The 17,940-nt window shown below is 35.3% G+C and overlaps 1 protein-coding gene across 3 annotated transcripts in view; it reads right to left on the bottom strand.

Moving 5' to 3' along the window:
- Nucleotides 1-998: 998 nt before the first annotated feature.
- The window catches only part of hdac9.S (histone deacetylase 9 S homeolog), a 273,855-nt gene continuing 256,913 nt past the window's right edge, over nt 999-17,940 (bottom strand). For 2 of the 3 annotated variants that reach the window (XM_041567066.1, XM_018268554.2), the window contains 2 exons: nt 16,739-16,956; nt 5,050-6,980 (listed from right to left, as the gene is read on the bottom strand). In XM_041567066.1, coding sequence (XP_041423000.1) covers nt 6,681-6,980; nt 16,739-16,956 — 518 coding nt within the window. In that variant the 3' untranslated portion in view covers nt 5,050-6,680. 3 annotated transcript variants of the gene reach the window in all.

Genomic DNA, 17,940 nt, shown 5'->3' with positions numbered 1-17,940 from the left:
TAAATTTGTGAAATTCAGACATTTTCACATGAAATCCGGACGTTTTCACGAAAAATTTGTGAAATTCCGGCGAATTTTTGCGAGAGATTTGCAAATTTATTCGCCGGTGGCGAAACACAGGAATTTGTGGCAAATTTGTGCCTGGCGAATTCATTCGCCGATCACTACTGGAAAGCAGACGTCCTTGCCCTGCATTTTGGACCACAAGAACCTGCTCCTGACGTGTTCCAATCCCCTTCAGGCAGGGGGCATCATCAGGGGCATATTCAAGACCCCTGCCTATAGGGGTCAAAAAAGTTGTAATTTTTTTTTGTAAAGTGTTATGAACACATTATTATTTTATTGGACTGCCATATTTCCTGATCTTTATCAGGCCCAAGAAGCTTCAGAATTAGATGAGCAAAATTAAAATGTAGTCTTTTCTAAAAACTCAGGGGCAGATTTATTTCAATATCTCAATGATGAATCTTATCAAAATCATTTACAATTTTTAAGACAGAAAAATGTCCTTGGCAGGAAAGTATTCGCAAACAAATGATAACAGCTTTATTTTTAATTTTTAAAATGCTTCAGTTTGTCAAAATTGCGTTAAACTGTATTAGGCCTATTAGGCATTTAGTGGAAGCTCTGAACTATAACACCACAAAAGAAGCATTTCAACCAATACATGTCTATAAAAGACAATGAACTGCGCAAATACAAATACTACAAATCAATATTAATGCAGAAAATGATTTGTAAATCTAAATTAAAAATAGTGACCTGATGAATATAACCCCATGTTCCCATTCAGGACATGCACTGAGATGCATTTACCAGAATTTTCTAGTATTTTTAGAATTAAAAATATTATGAAGACAACCCTGTGTGATTTTTTTGGCCTTGTCCCAGGGCTATTCAACAAATAACAGAAACAATCATAGAATAGACAATTTCACTGCCAACACATATACACGTGTGTTCCCCCGCATGTGTGTTACACAAATAAAAGAATCGAATTTAAAAAAGAAAACTTTTTATTTGTGAAAAGAATAATATTATAACATAAGGCAAAAAAATACAATCATAATCTATTTACAACACAAAACAGCAAAATCCCTGCTACAGGTGAAAATAAATACAATAGATAAAAATGTCATACGTACATATAACAACAGAAACAATTTACCTGTATTTGATTTGACATATTTATAGAAAATCCCTTTCCTTATTGTCATTTGTGGGATAAATAGCATATAATACTTGAACTATGAAGGACATGAAATATACAAATACAATTTTCATTTGGTTTACATAATAATATACAAATTTGTCACCAGATCTTTCATTAGATAATAGGGTTGTGTTTACGTGTGTATGTGTACATTTTTGAATTTATTATGTGGGTATATTCAGTTTTATATTAATGCATACATATGAATCACATACCACTACTATTTTAGACAAATGTGATTTCCAGTATCCAAATGTAAGACATGTAAGAGATAAAAAGTTAAGAAGTTCTTTGTTCCTGAAGAAGACGTCACCTGTTTGTACCATTTTTAGCAAATGAGTGGGCTAAGAAAATGTAATCAGGGGTAAAAATGCAGGTAGAATTATATTTTGCACAGGAAATATCAAACTGTGTAGGGACTTTGATTTTAAGACTTAAGGAGGAAAGGGGATATACAATGTAAAATATGATAATCATTTTTGCAAAATGGCAAATTAAGAAAATCATGTTCATTACATACAAGTCTTCAAATTAATTCATTTTTGTGTATATTGATTTCCTACTTCACAATACATGAATAAATTAGGAAATGATATTAGAATTATGAAAACGAAATTATTACAGATAGATGCAAAAGGGAAATATTCCAGTGGAAAGCTTCTAGGCTATTGTTACGCTTTTACAGATAGGAGTAGGAGATCGAAAGGTAGGCTACAAAATGCCTTTCATAAAAGCAATAGATATCTGTAAATAAAGAATGTAATGAGTTCCTAGCAAGCAATAAAAACGTTTGTAGTGATGGGCGAATTTGCACTGTTTTGCTTCGCCGAAAAAAAAACGTCGAAAAATCTGCAAAACGGCACTGGCTCGTTTTTGACGCCGGAGTCCATTTTTTTATGCCGGCGTTCATTTTTATGTCGGCGTCTGTTTTTTTATGCCAGTGTCCGTGTTTATTTTACGCCGGCAAATTTTTCTGGCCGTTTCACAAATTTATTCGCGAATCGTGCAAATTCACCACGAATTTGCGCCTTGCAAATAAATCACTAGTGGTTTAAACAAACTTCCCATTATCAATGTCTGAATAACATTGGATAGAAAAATAAAGCGTTTTTCCATACGATTTATTACATAAAATTGTGCATAACACCTTTTTCCCAACATACTATCACAGCTAGGATATTAGTAATTATGCCCTTATGCAATTCAATCTTTAACTGTGATTCAGTTACCGTATATGGATTGCTAGTGATAATTGTCCATTAGAATTCTTTAAAAAACAAAAAAGCAACAAATACCCCTGACTGCTCATTTTAATCAATGTTGAACAGATTCAGTCTAATTTAGATAATATTAGTACCACAGTAGTATAAACATATAAGTGCACACTGCCTTTTGTGTCATGGAACAGAGAGAATTCAAAGTCTTGGCTCTTCATATGTTACTGATCTTGAACTTAAATCTGGCAGCTTGAATATTCCCAAGTGAATTTTTTATAATTTGTGTGTCAACAAATTGATTATATTGGCATTGATAAGAGGCATGGTTTCTACGGGTTTGCGGTCTTTCTGTAATATGGAGCATTGGGCCAGATTTATCACGTGAAGACTCATCAACGAGATTCAATTTGAGATGCAATTCAATTCAGAAAAACGTATCACATGGTTTTTCACATGAAAGCTCTTTTGAAGTCTATAGGGAAAAAACTGGAAATTAATTTGAAGAAATGTTTTTTCAAAATTAAATCTAGTCCGTGAGTTTTCATATGATAAACCATGAGATAAGGTTTTCTCACAGAATTGAATCTGGCCCATTGTGCCTTGTAATTACTAAAAAAATTAAACAGTTCAAAACCCAAAAAGGATTGCTTTCCATGAATTTAGGCTAATTTCTCTAACGTTTTGTTAACATTGATACAAAGAAAATACAAAAAATTTTCAGGCTCCATTTCAAAGCTCTATGGTTAAGATGTATACGTAAAATAGGTCCTATACCTGTATTTAGAATTATGCAATATTCAAGAAGAAATATGATTTCCGATACCTGCATTGCCATGAAAGAGCCTTTAAGGAAAAGTTGCAGACATTTAGCAACAATAACTTTCTCTATAAATTGTGAGCAATGATTCTATATGGAACAAGAAAATCAAGTCTGACTTTTTAACACTCATGTTATTTCTTGGTGTCCATGATGGCCACAGAAAAATGGAGGATGTGATCGCTTGTTATGGAAGGTTCCATCATTGATTTAGAGTATGCCATATCCCTGTTCTTCTTCCAGCAAGTTGCTTTAGAAAATAAGGTTGTTTCTCCAGAACATGACATGCCCACACTTCAGGTTACCTAACAAAACGTATGGCGAAATGAGAGTTTGCACATTATACAAAAATAATTAGTCAAGCTTAACTTTTGGTCACACTTTCAAAGTTCAAGGCTCTTTTATGCAAATGGCATTATACAAAATGTATAAACAAGCACATAATTACATTTTCTTTTAATTGCTAAAAAAAGTTCTGTGCAAAACATTTTCACTTAGCGTTAGAGGAACTAAATTCTCACTCCAACTTTAACTGATTTTTTTATATACTAACGAATAGTGATGGGCGAATTTGGGGCATTTCCCGCTGAATCCGCTAAAATGGCGAAAAGATTTGCGAAACGGCACCGGCGTCTCGTTTTTGACACCGCCATCCGTTTTTGACGCCGGCGTCCATTCTTTGGACGCCGGCGAAAATGAGCCGGCGTCCAAAAAAACGGAAATTCGTGCCTAGCGAATAAATTCGCCCATCACTACTAACGAACTGAAATGTATATTACTTAACTAAATCTTAAAAGCCTAAAACCAATGCTGAGCTGTTTTACTCTGTCCATGTACAGCACCATTAAACAGGGAAATACAAAGTCAGGGAGTGCTTTATCACGTGAAAACTCATGGATAAGATTCAATTTGAGGAGAAAAAACTTTTCTCCAAATTCAGTTCCAGTTTTTTCCCCATAGTCTTCAATTGAGTTTTTTCAAGTGATAACCAGTGAGATGCGTTTTTCTGATTTGAATTGCATCTCAAATTGAATCTCGTCCATGAGTTTTCAGGTAATAAATCTTTTTCTCACTGAATGGAGTCTGGCCCTACAGTATGTATCAAACATTGGGCTAATTCAATTCGGTGAGAAAAGGTTTTATCATGTGAAAACTGATGGACACAATTTAATTTAGAATGCTATTCAATTAAAAAAACTTATCTCATGGCATGTGAAAACTCTATTGAAGTCTATGGGGAAAAACTTTAACTGAATCAGGATAAAAGTTCTATCTTCACAAATTGAATGTCATCCATGAGTTTTTATGTGATAAACTGTAAGATTACATTTTTCCACTGAATTGCATCTGGCCCTTTATCTATGCTGACAAATTTTATCCTAAGACACAAACAAATATTTGAGGTATGGTCAAAATAAAGTAGTGACAATGTCACTTAAAGGAGAACTAAATCCTAAAATCAATATGGCTAAAAATGTCGTATTTTATATACTGAACTTATTGCACTGACCACCAGCTTCTAAAAAGCAACAATGATCCAGGACTTCAAATTTGTCACAGGGGGTCACCATCTTAGAAAGGTCAGCGACACTCACATGCTCAGTGGGCTCTGAGCAGCTGTTGAGAAGCTAAGATTAGGGGCTGTTGCAAATTTACAAGCAGAAAATGAGGTTGGTCTGTAATATAAGCTGATGCTACAGGGCTGATTATTAGATTCTGATGCTAATTGCACTAGTTTATGTGCTGCCATGTAGTAATTATCTGTATTAATAACTAATCAGCCTTATATTGTGACATATCTATTCTATGTGTACTGTATACTTTGAGTTGGTCCCTAAGCTCAGTAAGTGACAGCAGCACAGAGCATGTGCAGTGAATCAGCAGAAAAGAAGTTGGAGGCTACTGGGGCATTTTTGGAGGCACACATCTTCCCTTCTAAAGAGATGTGGTTGCTTCGGGCTGATACAGAAGCCCAAAAAATGATTTACAACAATTCTAGCCTACTTATTTAGATAAGCTTTAGTTCTCGTTTAAAGTGAAAGTAATTTTGTCAACACAGAATTTTGAGGTCCTGATGGACCATTAGAAGGCCATTTGTATTCTCAGCTCTCTCTGTGCTTTCCTCGATTTAGGATCTCTACTAGAGGCAGCTTATTAGGGGAGGGTAACCAGTTCTTGTTAACTGGTTGTGCATGGTGAGTGGCTTTGTCAAACAGAAAAAAATTATTATGTTTGGTTTGCAATGTCTTTTGATTATCAGAGCCCTGTTCCACCTACATGCAAAAAACAGAAATATATGACCAACTGATCTTTGCTACAGCCCAAAGCAATAAAATCGCATTAGATGGCTCGTTTATAAAGATTGGGCATATTTGCATGTGGATAATAACCAATTAGAGATTGTTTTTTTAACCAGCCAGTCAGCTAGCTGCAGGTAGAAAAATGAATGCAACAATCTGATTGGTTTCCATACATTACTGTCCACGGGCAAATCTCCCACTGTTTATAAATGACTCCCAACTGTTCAAGAATTAGTATTTCTAGTACAATTTATATATTTAACAAAGGTGTATATAGGTAACAGATGATGGCATTTCAAAAATCCTGTTTTTGACAAAGTTGTATCTTGAGTGCTGAAGCTAATCAATGTATTTATGAATCTCTTATGATATCTTTCTGAGAAGTTTATGAGGTGGCTACAGTTAAGTCATTGGATTTTCACATGTGCAGCATTTATGAAGACACTTGTATAAATATAATTTTTTTTGTCTGTTTTTTTTGTTGTTGTGGGCAAAGAGTTCTGCCCATACAATTTTATAAAACAGAGTGAGCATGTCCAGGGAAAGTAAAACAGAACATTTTGTTACAGGTTTTGTCCTTTAATTTAAATTGCACCACTGTATATGTTCCCTTAAGTGAGGCACGGAGAAAGGAAATGATTAGGGACCTTGAGCACAATATAAAAAGTATATGGTAGCATTTAGTTCCCTTTCATGTGTTACCTGCCTCACTAGAAGAAATGATTGCTACTTCAGATTACTGATATTTCTAAGCATTTGTACTCATTTGCATTTAAAATACAATGCAGTTCAGTTCTCATGCTGTAAATGAAACCAGAAAGCCTTATATGACTAATGACAAATGTCTCATAAAGGTATATTTTTATGAACGCAATCACTTTTTTAGTCCTTCTTCTCACAGTCTTTTATAACACAATTCCAGCAAGGAGCAAGATTACAAACAAATGAAAAAAGGAATATAAAGAACAGATTTTGTCAGGATTCCTATTCTCAAAAAGAAAACAACAGAAGGAAAAAAAACTCCTGGGAGCTGAAAATTGGTTCTGAATCAATGACATTTTCAGAAAATTGTTTCTCTTTTTTGCATTCTACCATATTTTCAGAGGTTTTACAAGGAGTGCATGTCTCAAACTTCAAAGAATAACTTTAACGACAAATCCTGGAACTAAATCTTTGCCTATTACCTGTTGCGCAAAAACTGACTTCTGCTCAGACTGAAGATGTGTTTTAATTTCATTCTCACTATCTGGTGGCTCCTCTTTCACTTTCACAGATCCAAAAGGTCCAGTCCTAAGATCTGTACTGCTGTAACTTCTTGTGTTATCAATGGAGGAACTCTTTTCTTGCATCAAATTATCTCCATGAAGATCTTCCTCAGCTTCTTCAAGATGCCCTTCGGGTTGTCGAAGTTGTTCAATAGATTTGGAAAGTATCTGAAAAATAAAATCAATAGGTGTTAAAAGTAGTAAATGCCAATCTTTCTATACCTGAGCAGAGATATAATGGGCAATCATTCACTAGAATTAAATGCAGCTCTTCAGTCTAGGGCAGTGATTGTCAGACTTTTTGGTTAAAGCCCCTGATAAAATATTATAGCTCCCCTACTATGCCAAAATATATCAGAGAAAAGTAAATAAAATAAATACTTAAGGAAACGTTTGGCTTACTACAGTCATGAGCTCCTCGGTCAATAGGGGCTATTGGGGAAAAAGCTATGCTTACCCAGTTCAGAAGTATGAGAAAACAATAAAAAAGAGCACAACGGCCGGGGTCACATAAACTACATATAGCATGAAGTGTGAGCCCAATGTAAGGGAGCATAAGGATAGACTGCTGGTATGTAAGCAACCACAATGTTACATTCTAATATCTGTGGTTATATAGCTTGCTGAAAAATGGGAATATTTTTAGAGGTTTCTATGAAGAAGAGCTCTCCAGTTTGAGATCTGTGGGCCAGATGCTGTTCTGCACATCCTTTTTATGGCCTTAAGGACAACTATCTTCTTTGTATGATGTCATGATACTGTTTTATTCAAACCCCAAAACACTGGTTTTTTTTGGATATGTGATAAACAACATGGCAAAATTAGACACTCCTTATACAGAAACTGAACAAACAACTTTTAAATTTGATTATCAGACACAGGAAAAACTGGAAAACAAAGAAGATTCTTGTGATGTAAGAAATGGTGAGTACAATAAAGGCATTAATCAAGAAATGCCTTATAGAGTTACAGGGAAATAGAAATTGATTAATATGGGGCAGGAATTCGAGGCAATTTTCGAAGTAAAAAAATTCGAAATTCGAAGTAATTTTTGGATACTTCGACCATCAAATAGGATACTACTATGACTTTGAATTTAATTCGAAGTAAAAATTGTTTGAATAGTCGACCATACGATAATTAAACTACTGTCTCTTTAAAAAAACGTTGACTTCAATACTTCTGCCAAAGTGCTATGTTAGCCTATGGGGACGTTTTTGAAGTCGAAGTAAAAATCGTTAGATTTTACTTCGACAGCAGAATAGCCAAATTAGATGAAAAAAAGTTCGAATTCGAAGTATTTTAATTCGATGGTCGAATTTCGAAGGATTTTTAACTTCGAAATTCGACCCTTGATAAATCTGCCCCTATATGTACATCTGAATATATACAATATGTTGATAAAAGGTTACACCCTACATTTCTAAAATTACAGTGAATTACAATGAAAATAACTGTAATAAGTTACATAGTTAAGTTGGATTGAAAAAAGACCAAAGTCACAAAAGTATAGAAACATGACTAGGTCAGCAAAGAAGAGTAAATGGATAGCCTTCTACTAAAGAATGATTCTAACTAGAAGAAACCCATTATATTGTCCCAGTAAAATGCAAAAACCACAACCCTCAGCCAACCTCCATACTAAAGCCACCAAAACCACACTGGCAACTGGATAACTTATTGGATTGATACTTCTGATTATTTCATTTTCATTAGAATACTGTTATAATTAATGCCAAACAAGTTTGATTCAAGTCTCACACAGACAGATTCTTTCTATTTTAATATATTTTTGACTACTTAACTACCAGTCTCATTGTCCCCTACACTTACACACATAAACATAAACTCTGGAGCCTATTTATTCAAATTTGACATTACATTTCCTCGCAGTTTGAGAAAATCTCAGATTTTTTTTTAATTGTTAGTTTTCCTAACTCAAATTTTAAACATTTATCAATCGAAATACTTGATACTTGAAATTTAAAAATCTGCCACTTAAAACGGAATGAACTTGGTAAGAGTTTTACTATTAAAACTATTTTATTTTTCAAGGATTTCTTTTGCAGTTTTTGTTGATTTGGCTTTTTCGACACAAATTAACAAGTTTAAGCTTTTCTTTTTTTTTTATATATACAGTATATGAGAGCTCAAGAATGAAAAAAATGGCAATAGGGAAAAAAATTTAGTTTTTTCAAAAATTTATAAAAATTGATTTGAGTTTTTTATCACCCATCGCTGGTGTAAATGATTCCTCTGCATTTTTTTTTTTATTTGCATGAATTGAATGTAGCTTCTGAGAACCCATGAAGTATTAAGTGACCCCATATGCCGGTGAATGAAAGATTCCAAACTAGTGTGCAGTGAGCAAAGTATGCAATAAAACTTTGTTTTTGCCTAAAAAAAACAACCAAAAAAAAGATCACCATTAATCATTAAAAATGTGCTGTGAGCAATTAAGATTTGAACGTAATAACTGTCTAGTGAAGAATACCAAATTTTAAAATGACAATTTTTGTTCTCGTTTATGCCATTTATTTTTCCAGTTTACGACTTTTATTATTTCCTGCATAGTAAGTTATTTGACTTTGCAGCCTTCCACTGTAGTGACTAGACGCAATGGTGCAAAATAGCACAGCTACTAACAGTGGCTTACTGTAAATTACTGTCAATACTGTCATCTGGTTCTGTTTAAAATAACGTGTCAAAAATGATATGTCATTCTGGTTTTGAACACTGGCACAGCCAATCCTGCTTAATTCCCTCAATGACTGCACAACGTTATTAGAGGGTTAACCATCATATGTGTTTTTTTTTTTGTAGGAAGAATGCTCAAGAAAGGGGGGGGATGTTAATAAGAAACAGTTATTCTGCTAGGGGTTATCTGCTCATTTCTCCCAGCGGGCTTTGAAGTAATGTAACATTAAAGGAATGACAGCACCAAAGTGTGGTTTGTGGATGAACAATGGTTTTTCTTTGACATTCTCAAAAAGTATCGATCATTACAATGACATCTCTGTACAAAACAAAAAATTAGGAAAGAAAGAAAACAGTTTTTAATAAAAGCCAAAGGGTGGTTATTGTGGCATTGTGGGACTCTCCTTCAGAGATTTTAGGATGACATTTATCAAGGTGAATGCAGTCAAACCTTTAGAACCCATATTAAGATTTATCATTCACTTGTGAAACTCCCCAGATGGAAAATAACATAATATTACCAGCTGGAGTGTTTATATATTATATTTTGAAGTCTATAATAGTTATAAAACATAAACTTGCTGTGTAGGGTCAATAAATAGAAGCAGCTATTTTCTTTTAATTAGAGTATTTGAGTGTACAATTTAAAAAAAAGATCCATAAAAGCATATCTAAATAGTCTTTTGTTATTCCCTTGCATACAACTATTGTTCATGATAGAATTTACATCAGCCATAATGCAAAAAAAAAATAGCTTTTTGTTAATCTGTCACCACCATGTTGTGCATTGACCTTTTAGATGGCGGAGACATCAGATCTTTAACGGTTCCAATATGTTCGCATGTCCAATTGAGTATCATAATGCATGGTCAAAGGGAAACTATTTTGAAAATTAAAATGCAATATGAGATTTCTTTCCTGGAAATTAGTTTCTAAAAGTTTCTAAATGTACTAATTCTATACCATTTCTGAAAAAAATGAAGTTACTCTTTAGTATCCTCCTTTCAGCAATCTGTCTCTCTACAGGCAGGAGTCAGAGTCAGATATTGATTAACAGCTAACTGAAAGACGATTAACTCGAATACATTGTCTAGGCAAAAGAAACACACGACAATAATGTATGTTGTGCTTGAGGCTAAATGCAGGCTAAAATAAAATGCATATCACATCTCTTGATAGGAAAGGGAAACCGATCATAGTACATAAAAATATAAATATATTATACAGCCCACAATACAATTTAACTTGAAAATTTGCTGGCCTAATTTCCTACAGCTATCCTTAAGGAAACCACACATTTGCCAACCAGTTAATAAACAATTCATTTCTTAATTTAGAACATTGCTGAATTCATGTATTTAAAACAAAGATATTTTATACCGCTCAAAGAGGAAAGGATAATCTTATTTTACAAAGCTAATAGCCAGAGATTGCCTTGCGTAGGAGACTATATGGCCTGGGTGCATGGTTTAAAAACCCCTATGTCATGCTCCGAAACAAAGCAATTGATCTGCATAAAAATCAAAATCATCAGGCATCCCAAATTTATGTTTGATAAGCCAGAAAATGCATTTGTTTGGTATTTAGCATAAAGAACCTATATCTTCTGAAACAATACAAACATAATCCGTTGCATTTTAATGCAGTCGGGTTCCGCTGTGCTAAATCGGATTCTGTAAAAGTGATCAAAGTGCTACCATAGGGAGCCAGCTGTCCCGTGCACAGAAGTGAATTAAATCTGACAACAGCCTGCCTTCCAAAAGAAAGAACGGTTTGGATTTCCAAATATTAATATTTCAAAAGTAAAGCTATGCTTATCCACCCACACTTGAGAGGAATGCAACAATTTGCATTCCAAGGACAACTTTTTAAGGTATGTTACATAGAGGATTGCATAGGTGAAGTATCAACTGTGAAAATACAGTTCTTTTATTTTTTTTAGGATTGAGAATAAAAAACGGCATGCTGAAAATTCACTTATAAAATGTTCATAAAAGAAGCGACTTCTAAAGTTGCACTTGCTGTGTTCTGGATAACTGAACAGCTAGACATATGGCAGTCTTTCCAATGGCTAGTCTAAAAAAGCAGCAAACTGATAATTTCTAAACCAGATAAAGGAAATTAATGTCTCTACTGTGTCAGAACTACAATACACTGAATATATATATTACTATTAATCCAGGAAATTTTCACAGGATACAACGTAAGTGTATCATATACTGTGTATAAAGTTTGCACTCACACCTAAAAACTATCTTTAATATTTAGTAAAGTAGTCTGACGACTGGCAGATTTTCTTGATTTTTTAATTTGTCCACACTTGTGAGGGAAGTGTATTCAGTGGTTACTTCTTTTGGGTTGTGAACCTATTTATATTTAAATCTACAGGGCAATTACGGAGAAAATCATGGAGGGGCCTATTTGGATGTTTTTGATAAAAAATTACCAACAAAGCTGCATAGCCATTTTTGGCTGCTGTGCACATGCACAATTTAGCTGTCCATGATCATGTACATATAGTTAGAAAATGTCAATTATACACTATGGTGTGTGCACATACGTGTAATCCCAAACAGTCAGAGGAGCTATTGGGAAGCAGCATAAGAAAGTGAAGTAGAACCATCTAAAACCCAGTGTTTACATCAATAGTGGATTTCAACCCTCTTACAGGACTTTCTAGCAGAGTTTAGCAAAACAAAACAACCTCAGAAATCGTAACATATGCAATTCTATGAAAACAGGATATATTTAGTAACAGGAAACAACCCAGTTGAAAAAAATTAACAAAAATATTTCAAAAAGAGAACATATTAGGATTGTAGGATGCCTTTACTAAACTGTGCAACTGTATAAGGTACTAATCTCAACACATAAATTAGTTTATAAATACACAAAAAGTGGGGTTGGGGATCATTTAAAGGCTAAGTAAAATAAATAAGCATAATGTATCTGGCCAATTGAGGTTCAAACATGTAAAAAAAGAGGGGTTTGATCCAGTGCCGGGCCAAGACGGTCGGGAGCCCTAGGCAACCCGGCGACTACGCCACCCCCCCCCCCCACCGTTTGCGCATGTGCCGAGGACGTGACGCGGAAGTGCAGATCCGCCAGGGATGCACAAGTGCACATGCGCAGCCAATACGCAGAGGACGGACACGCAAGTGAGCAGGCACAAGAAGTAAAAACTTCTGCCACTGCTTCTGGAACTAGGGAAAGGGTCGGAAGAGGTACGTTCCAGGCACCCCTCTACCTTTGCGCCCTAGGCCTGTGCCTCTTCTGCCTACCCCTAGTTCCGGCCCTGGTTTGATCAATGCACATTCACTGGTTCCATTTCAGTAGTTATTTAGTATCTATGCAAGTGCATGAAATCACAAAAACAGGTTTTTTTTAATTACTCCAAAGCTATGAAAATTGACAAGCCACCATATCACGTCAAAATAAACATCATATGGTGGTCTCTGACTATTTACCTCTGGTCATTTTTCATAGGATGCCCCTTTAAGACCAGTCATTTGTCAGGAGACACTTATCCCATAAATGCCACCATACAGGGAGGTGACAGTCTATGAAAAATGGCATGGAATGTGCAATAGTCAAACCCATCTCTTTTGTAAGTTTGTAAATGAGTTGTATATGCATCAATATTGTGTCCTAGGGATGGAATAGCAAAATCATTTTAAAACAGCATCAGTAGCTCTTACAAAACTAAAAATAAAAACTGTTGAAGGATCAGTTATCACATAAAAAAATAAGGTCTGTTTTTATGGGCAGCAAGTTTCTCACCAAGTGTAACTGAAACAGCTGTCATTAAGCGTTTGCACTGTTACGTTGCATTGAGGCTGAAACCTAGAGCATTCCATACTGCTGTACACATGGGAATAAAGCAGGCTTGTTCTGCTAAGGTGCAGTTGAATGGACAGTCATTACACAAGTTATGTAAGACCTATTCTTACTTACACGGAGCAAGCATAGCCACTTTGTAATCACTAGTAAATGCCCCATGTCCTATTTTTATATCTCAAAACCAGCAGCAGCATAGGTCTAATCTGCTCAATGACTATTCAAAAACATCCCAGTTCAGGTATGGGATCTGTTCTTCAGAATGCTCAGGACCTAGGGTTTTCCAGATAAGGGATCTTTGAATCTCAATATCTTAAGTCTGCTAACAAAGTTATTTTAAATAATTAACCCCAATGGAATTGTTTTTTTCTCCAATAAGGATTAATCATATTCTAACATTGATCAGGTACAAGGTACTGTTTTATAATCACAGAGAAAAGGGAAATCATTTGAATCATTTCATTAAAATGGAGTCTATGGAAGATGTCCTTTGTGTAATTTTATGGATAATGGATTTTCAGAAAACGGATACCATAAACTTTTACAACCAAACCTAAAAAAATCATCATGGGAACATGTTATAAATCAAAGGAGTCCTCTAAGTGAGTACAATGTAAATGTTTGTGTTACAGGCCAGGCTCACATGAAATTGTATTCATATAACAATTATATTCTGCTATTCCTGCCTGATGTTGGATCAGCTAATGCTACACATTTCTATTCACAGCCTAAAACATTTTCCTTCATTTATCTTTATTTAGATTTATTTTACACCCTGCTGACAGTCGTTCTCTGACAAACCTATAGGTTTGTTTAATTAATAATTTGGTACCTACTAAAAAATACCTCTAGGTTTGTTTCCTTAGGAGCAAAACAAAATCTGTTTGCCAAAACCTGATGCTTAGATAGTAGAAATGGCAAAGAAAACAGAAATTCAACAGTCATTTTTTCCTACTATACAGTAGAGGTTTTTTTTTTGCTAACTACAGGGATCAGAGCTGTGGAGTCAGTGATAGTCCTTCGCTAGTTGCCAAAACTGGTGTGGTTTTAATCTATCCAGTAATAATTATTATGTCTAGTTTTCTTTTTTCCTGACAGCGTGGAATATCTTTAGGAATTTATTAGATTTTATCAGTGTGAATATTTTCATTTATGCTTAGTCCTTAGCAGGAAGTTTCTAAGACCCCAGTAAAGCACTAATAAAGCACATCAAGTTATTACTGCTAGCCTTGTGATGGTTCCCTCTTCAGTAATACTAGGCATCAGGCTCTACATATGGAAGGTATAAATGAGGATAAGCAGGACTAACTAAAAAAAACAGCAGGATCAGACAGGTAAATGTTTTAGTTCCAGCTCCAGCTTTGAAGTACAATATCCCCATTAAAATAGATTCAATAATCTGCAGTACTCCGTGCACAGTTGGCTAATGTTTGAAGTTTTATTTTATATATATTTGCTTTACTGGGGCCTCATACTCAAAACACAAATCACTGGCTTGCAAATAAATGATAATCAGTAGTGATTGGAGAATAAATTAGACAGGCATGAATTCGCGGGCAGTAAATAAATTCGACAAACTGTGGCAAAAACTTTGGCGAAGAAAAATCCACCGCAAAAAAAAAAGTTGCGCACATAAAATTTGTTGTGCGTCAAAATTATTCGGACGCCCATTGATTTTAATGCATTTGGGCGAAATAGTCGTGCGTATAAAAATTGTCTCTCACGTCAAAATTGATGTGCGTCAAAATAATATTGACGGCCCATTGACTTCAATGCATTTCGCAAATTATTCACAGTTTTGCGAATTTTACGCAGTTTCGCAAATTTTCCTGTATATTGGCAAATTTTTCAGTGCAATGAAGCGACACAGATTTGCCCATCACTAATAATCAATACTAGTGATGTGTGAATTTATTTGCCAGGCGCAAATTAGCGGCGAATTCCCGCGATTCACCGCTGGCGAATAAATTCACGAAGCCACCGAGAAAATTTGCTTAAAAAAACGGACGCCTGCGTCAAAAATGTTGTTTCGTGAGTTTTTCGCCATTTCGCAGGAGATTTGCGCATTTTTCACAGAAATTAAATGCCCCAAATTCACCCATCACTAATCAATACTAAAAATTTAGGAAATTATGCTATGTGTCCTAGGTCCATTTAAAAATAAACTGGCATTTTTCAGCTAAGGCCCAATAAATGAAGCTCATTTGAATGAAGTTCACTGATAAGTCCAATACCAGGTTTAGAAGTGATATTTGCTTGTATTTTTACTGGAAAACACACAAAGTTTGGTGTTCATTGTCACACTGCAACCATCCAGCTGAATACCGAATGCAACTCGATTTCAATGCAGCTGTTAAACGTATCATGTATTGGAATGGGGTATTCAAGAAACTTAGCTGATATATCTTTAGGCTCAGGTACAAATCTATATTGCTACTAACAGTAAAGCTGGCCATGGATGCTGAGATTTTTAAAAGATCAGATCCTGATGGTGAGACCACGATCTTCTCAGAACAATCGTACGATCGTACGAATTTACCATCAACTAAAAAGACCAATTTGCCAGGAAAACAAAGGGGAGCTGCCTGCTTGGCCCTGCAAACATAGATAGATTGCACTGGGACCGACAAAGATTTTTTGACCTGGCCGATCAATTTCCTGACAGATGTCGGCCGGAAAATCGTAAGATGTACGGTCGTTCGAATCCCACTAACCACATGATAATTTCGAAGGATTGGTTGGGCTTCCCTAAAATCGGTCGTTCAGGTAAGAAGAATTGACGTGTCTATGGGGAGGTTTAGGCAATACTCCATGCATTAAAAACAAAGAATAGCGATGGACGAATTTATTCGCCAGGCGCGAATTCACAGTGAAAATTCGCAAAAATTTGCTGGCGTCAAAAAATGGAACCCGGCGCAATTTCGCCAAAAACGGACGCCAGCGTCCAAAAACACGGACGCCAGCGTCAAAAACAAGACGCCGGAGCCGTTTTGCTAATTTTTCACCGTTTTGCGAATTTCGAGGGAAATTCACCCATCACTGTCAAAGAACACTTTAATCATTCCTGGTTTAGCCTAATGATTTGTAAAAGAAGAAGGTGTTTGGTTATATATTCTACCCTTATATTATAGCAAAGACAATATACTATACAGTGATTATTATTCAATTAGAGGTCAAAGAAGATAATATATACATATACATTTTGTAGTTTTTAGCAAAATTTAATTGTAAGGGTTGAACTGGATACGTAACAAAATATCCTAATATCCTAATATGATCAATAATAGCCATCTATATGTTTGTTTTGGGAAACCCCTGAGTGTCAGTCAGGTAGAATCTAACTTTACAAGGGCCCTGCACTGTGTTTTTTTTCTCAACACGATGTTACTTACTTTGTTCATGTGAATCTGCTGCTGATATTGTTTCTGCTTCTCCAAGAACTGCTGGTGCTGCTGTTGGATAACCAGTTGAGCCAGGGTACTCTGGGGCAGAGGAGCAGATTGGGTTCGGTGAAGGGGCCTGTGACGAGGCAGTTTGTGGGCTACTCTCCCGGCTGGTGAAACTCTGTCCTTTGCTGCCAGAGGTGACTGATGTAGAACTGGTGTCCCACCTTAGGTAAATGGCAAAGTGAAGTTTTGAGTATTATTTAAATAAACAATGTGAGCTATAAAAACTATATATATATATATATATATAGTGATGGGCGAATTTGCGCCGTTTCGCCGAAAAATTCGCGAATTTCGTGCGAAATTCGCAAAACGGCGAAAAATTCGCGAAATCGCACCGGCATCTCGTTTTTGCCGCCGGCGCCCGTTTTTTCGACGCCGGCGGCCGTTTTTTCGAAAAAAAAATTTTTCACGAATTTATTCGAATTCGCGCCTGGCGAATAAATTCGCCCATCACTATATATATATATATATATATATATATATATATATATATATATATATATATATATATATATATATATATAGTCTGAATTGTACCAGGGTATAAGTTAAAGGGGTCGTTCACCTTTGAGTTCACTTTTAGTATGATGTATGGAGCGATATTCTGAGACAATTAGCAATTGGTTTTCATTTTTCATTATTTGTGTTTTTTGAGTTATTTAGCTTTTTATTCAGCTGCACTCCATTTTGCAGTATCAGCAATCTGGTTGTCAAATTACCAAAATGCGTTGATAATTGAATGAGAACATGGAATTTTGACAGGGGAGGGTCGGAACAGAAAGATGAGTAATAAAAAGTAGCAATAATAATAAATGTGTAGCTTTAGAGAGGATTTGTTTTTAGAGGGGGTCAGCGACACCCTTTTGAAAGCTAGAAAGAGTCAGGAGAAGAAGGCAAATAATTGATAAACTTTAAAAAAATAAATAATAAGGACCAATTGAAAAGTGGCTTAGCATTGTCCATTCTAGAACATACGAAAAGTTAACCTGAAGGTGAACCACCCCTTTAAACAGAACCAATGCAAAAACACTTCAAAATGTGAATTTATTGCAAAGTAGGGCAAGTTTGCTATACTATTTGCTGTAGTGAGAAGAAGGTGAAGCAGGTGAGAGGGAGGGATCAGCTTTAGTCTGAGGGTTAATATT

This window comes from Xenopus laevis, chromosome 6S, assembly GCF_017654675.1.
Source record: "Xenopus laevis strain J_2021 chromosome 6S, Xenopus_laevis_v10.1, whole genome shotgun sequence".
NCBI classification, from domain to species: Eukaryota; Metazoa; Chordata; class Amphibia; order Anura; family Pipidae; genus Xenopus; species Xenopus laevis.
The sequence above is the reverse complement of the archived record's forward strand: the minus strand, read 5'-3'. Positions and strand labels throughout refer to the sequence as shown.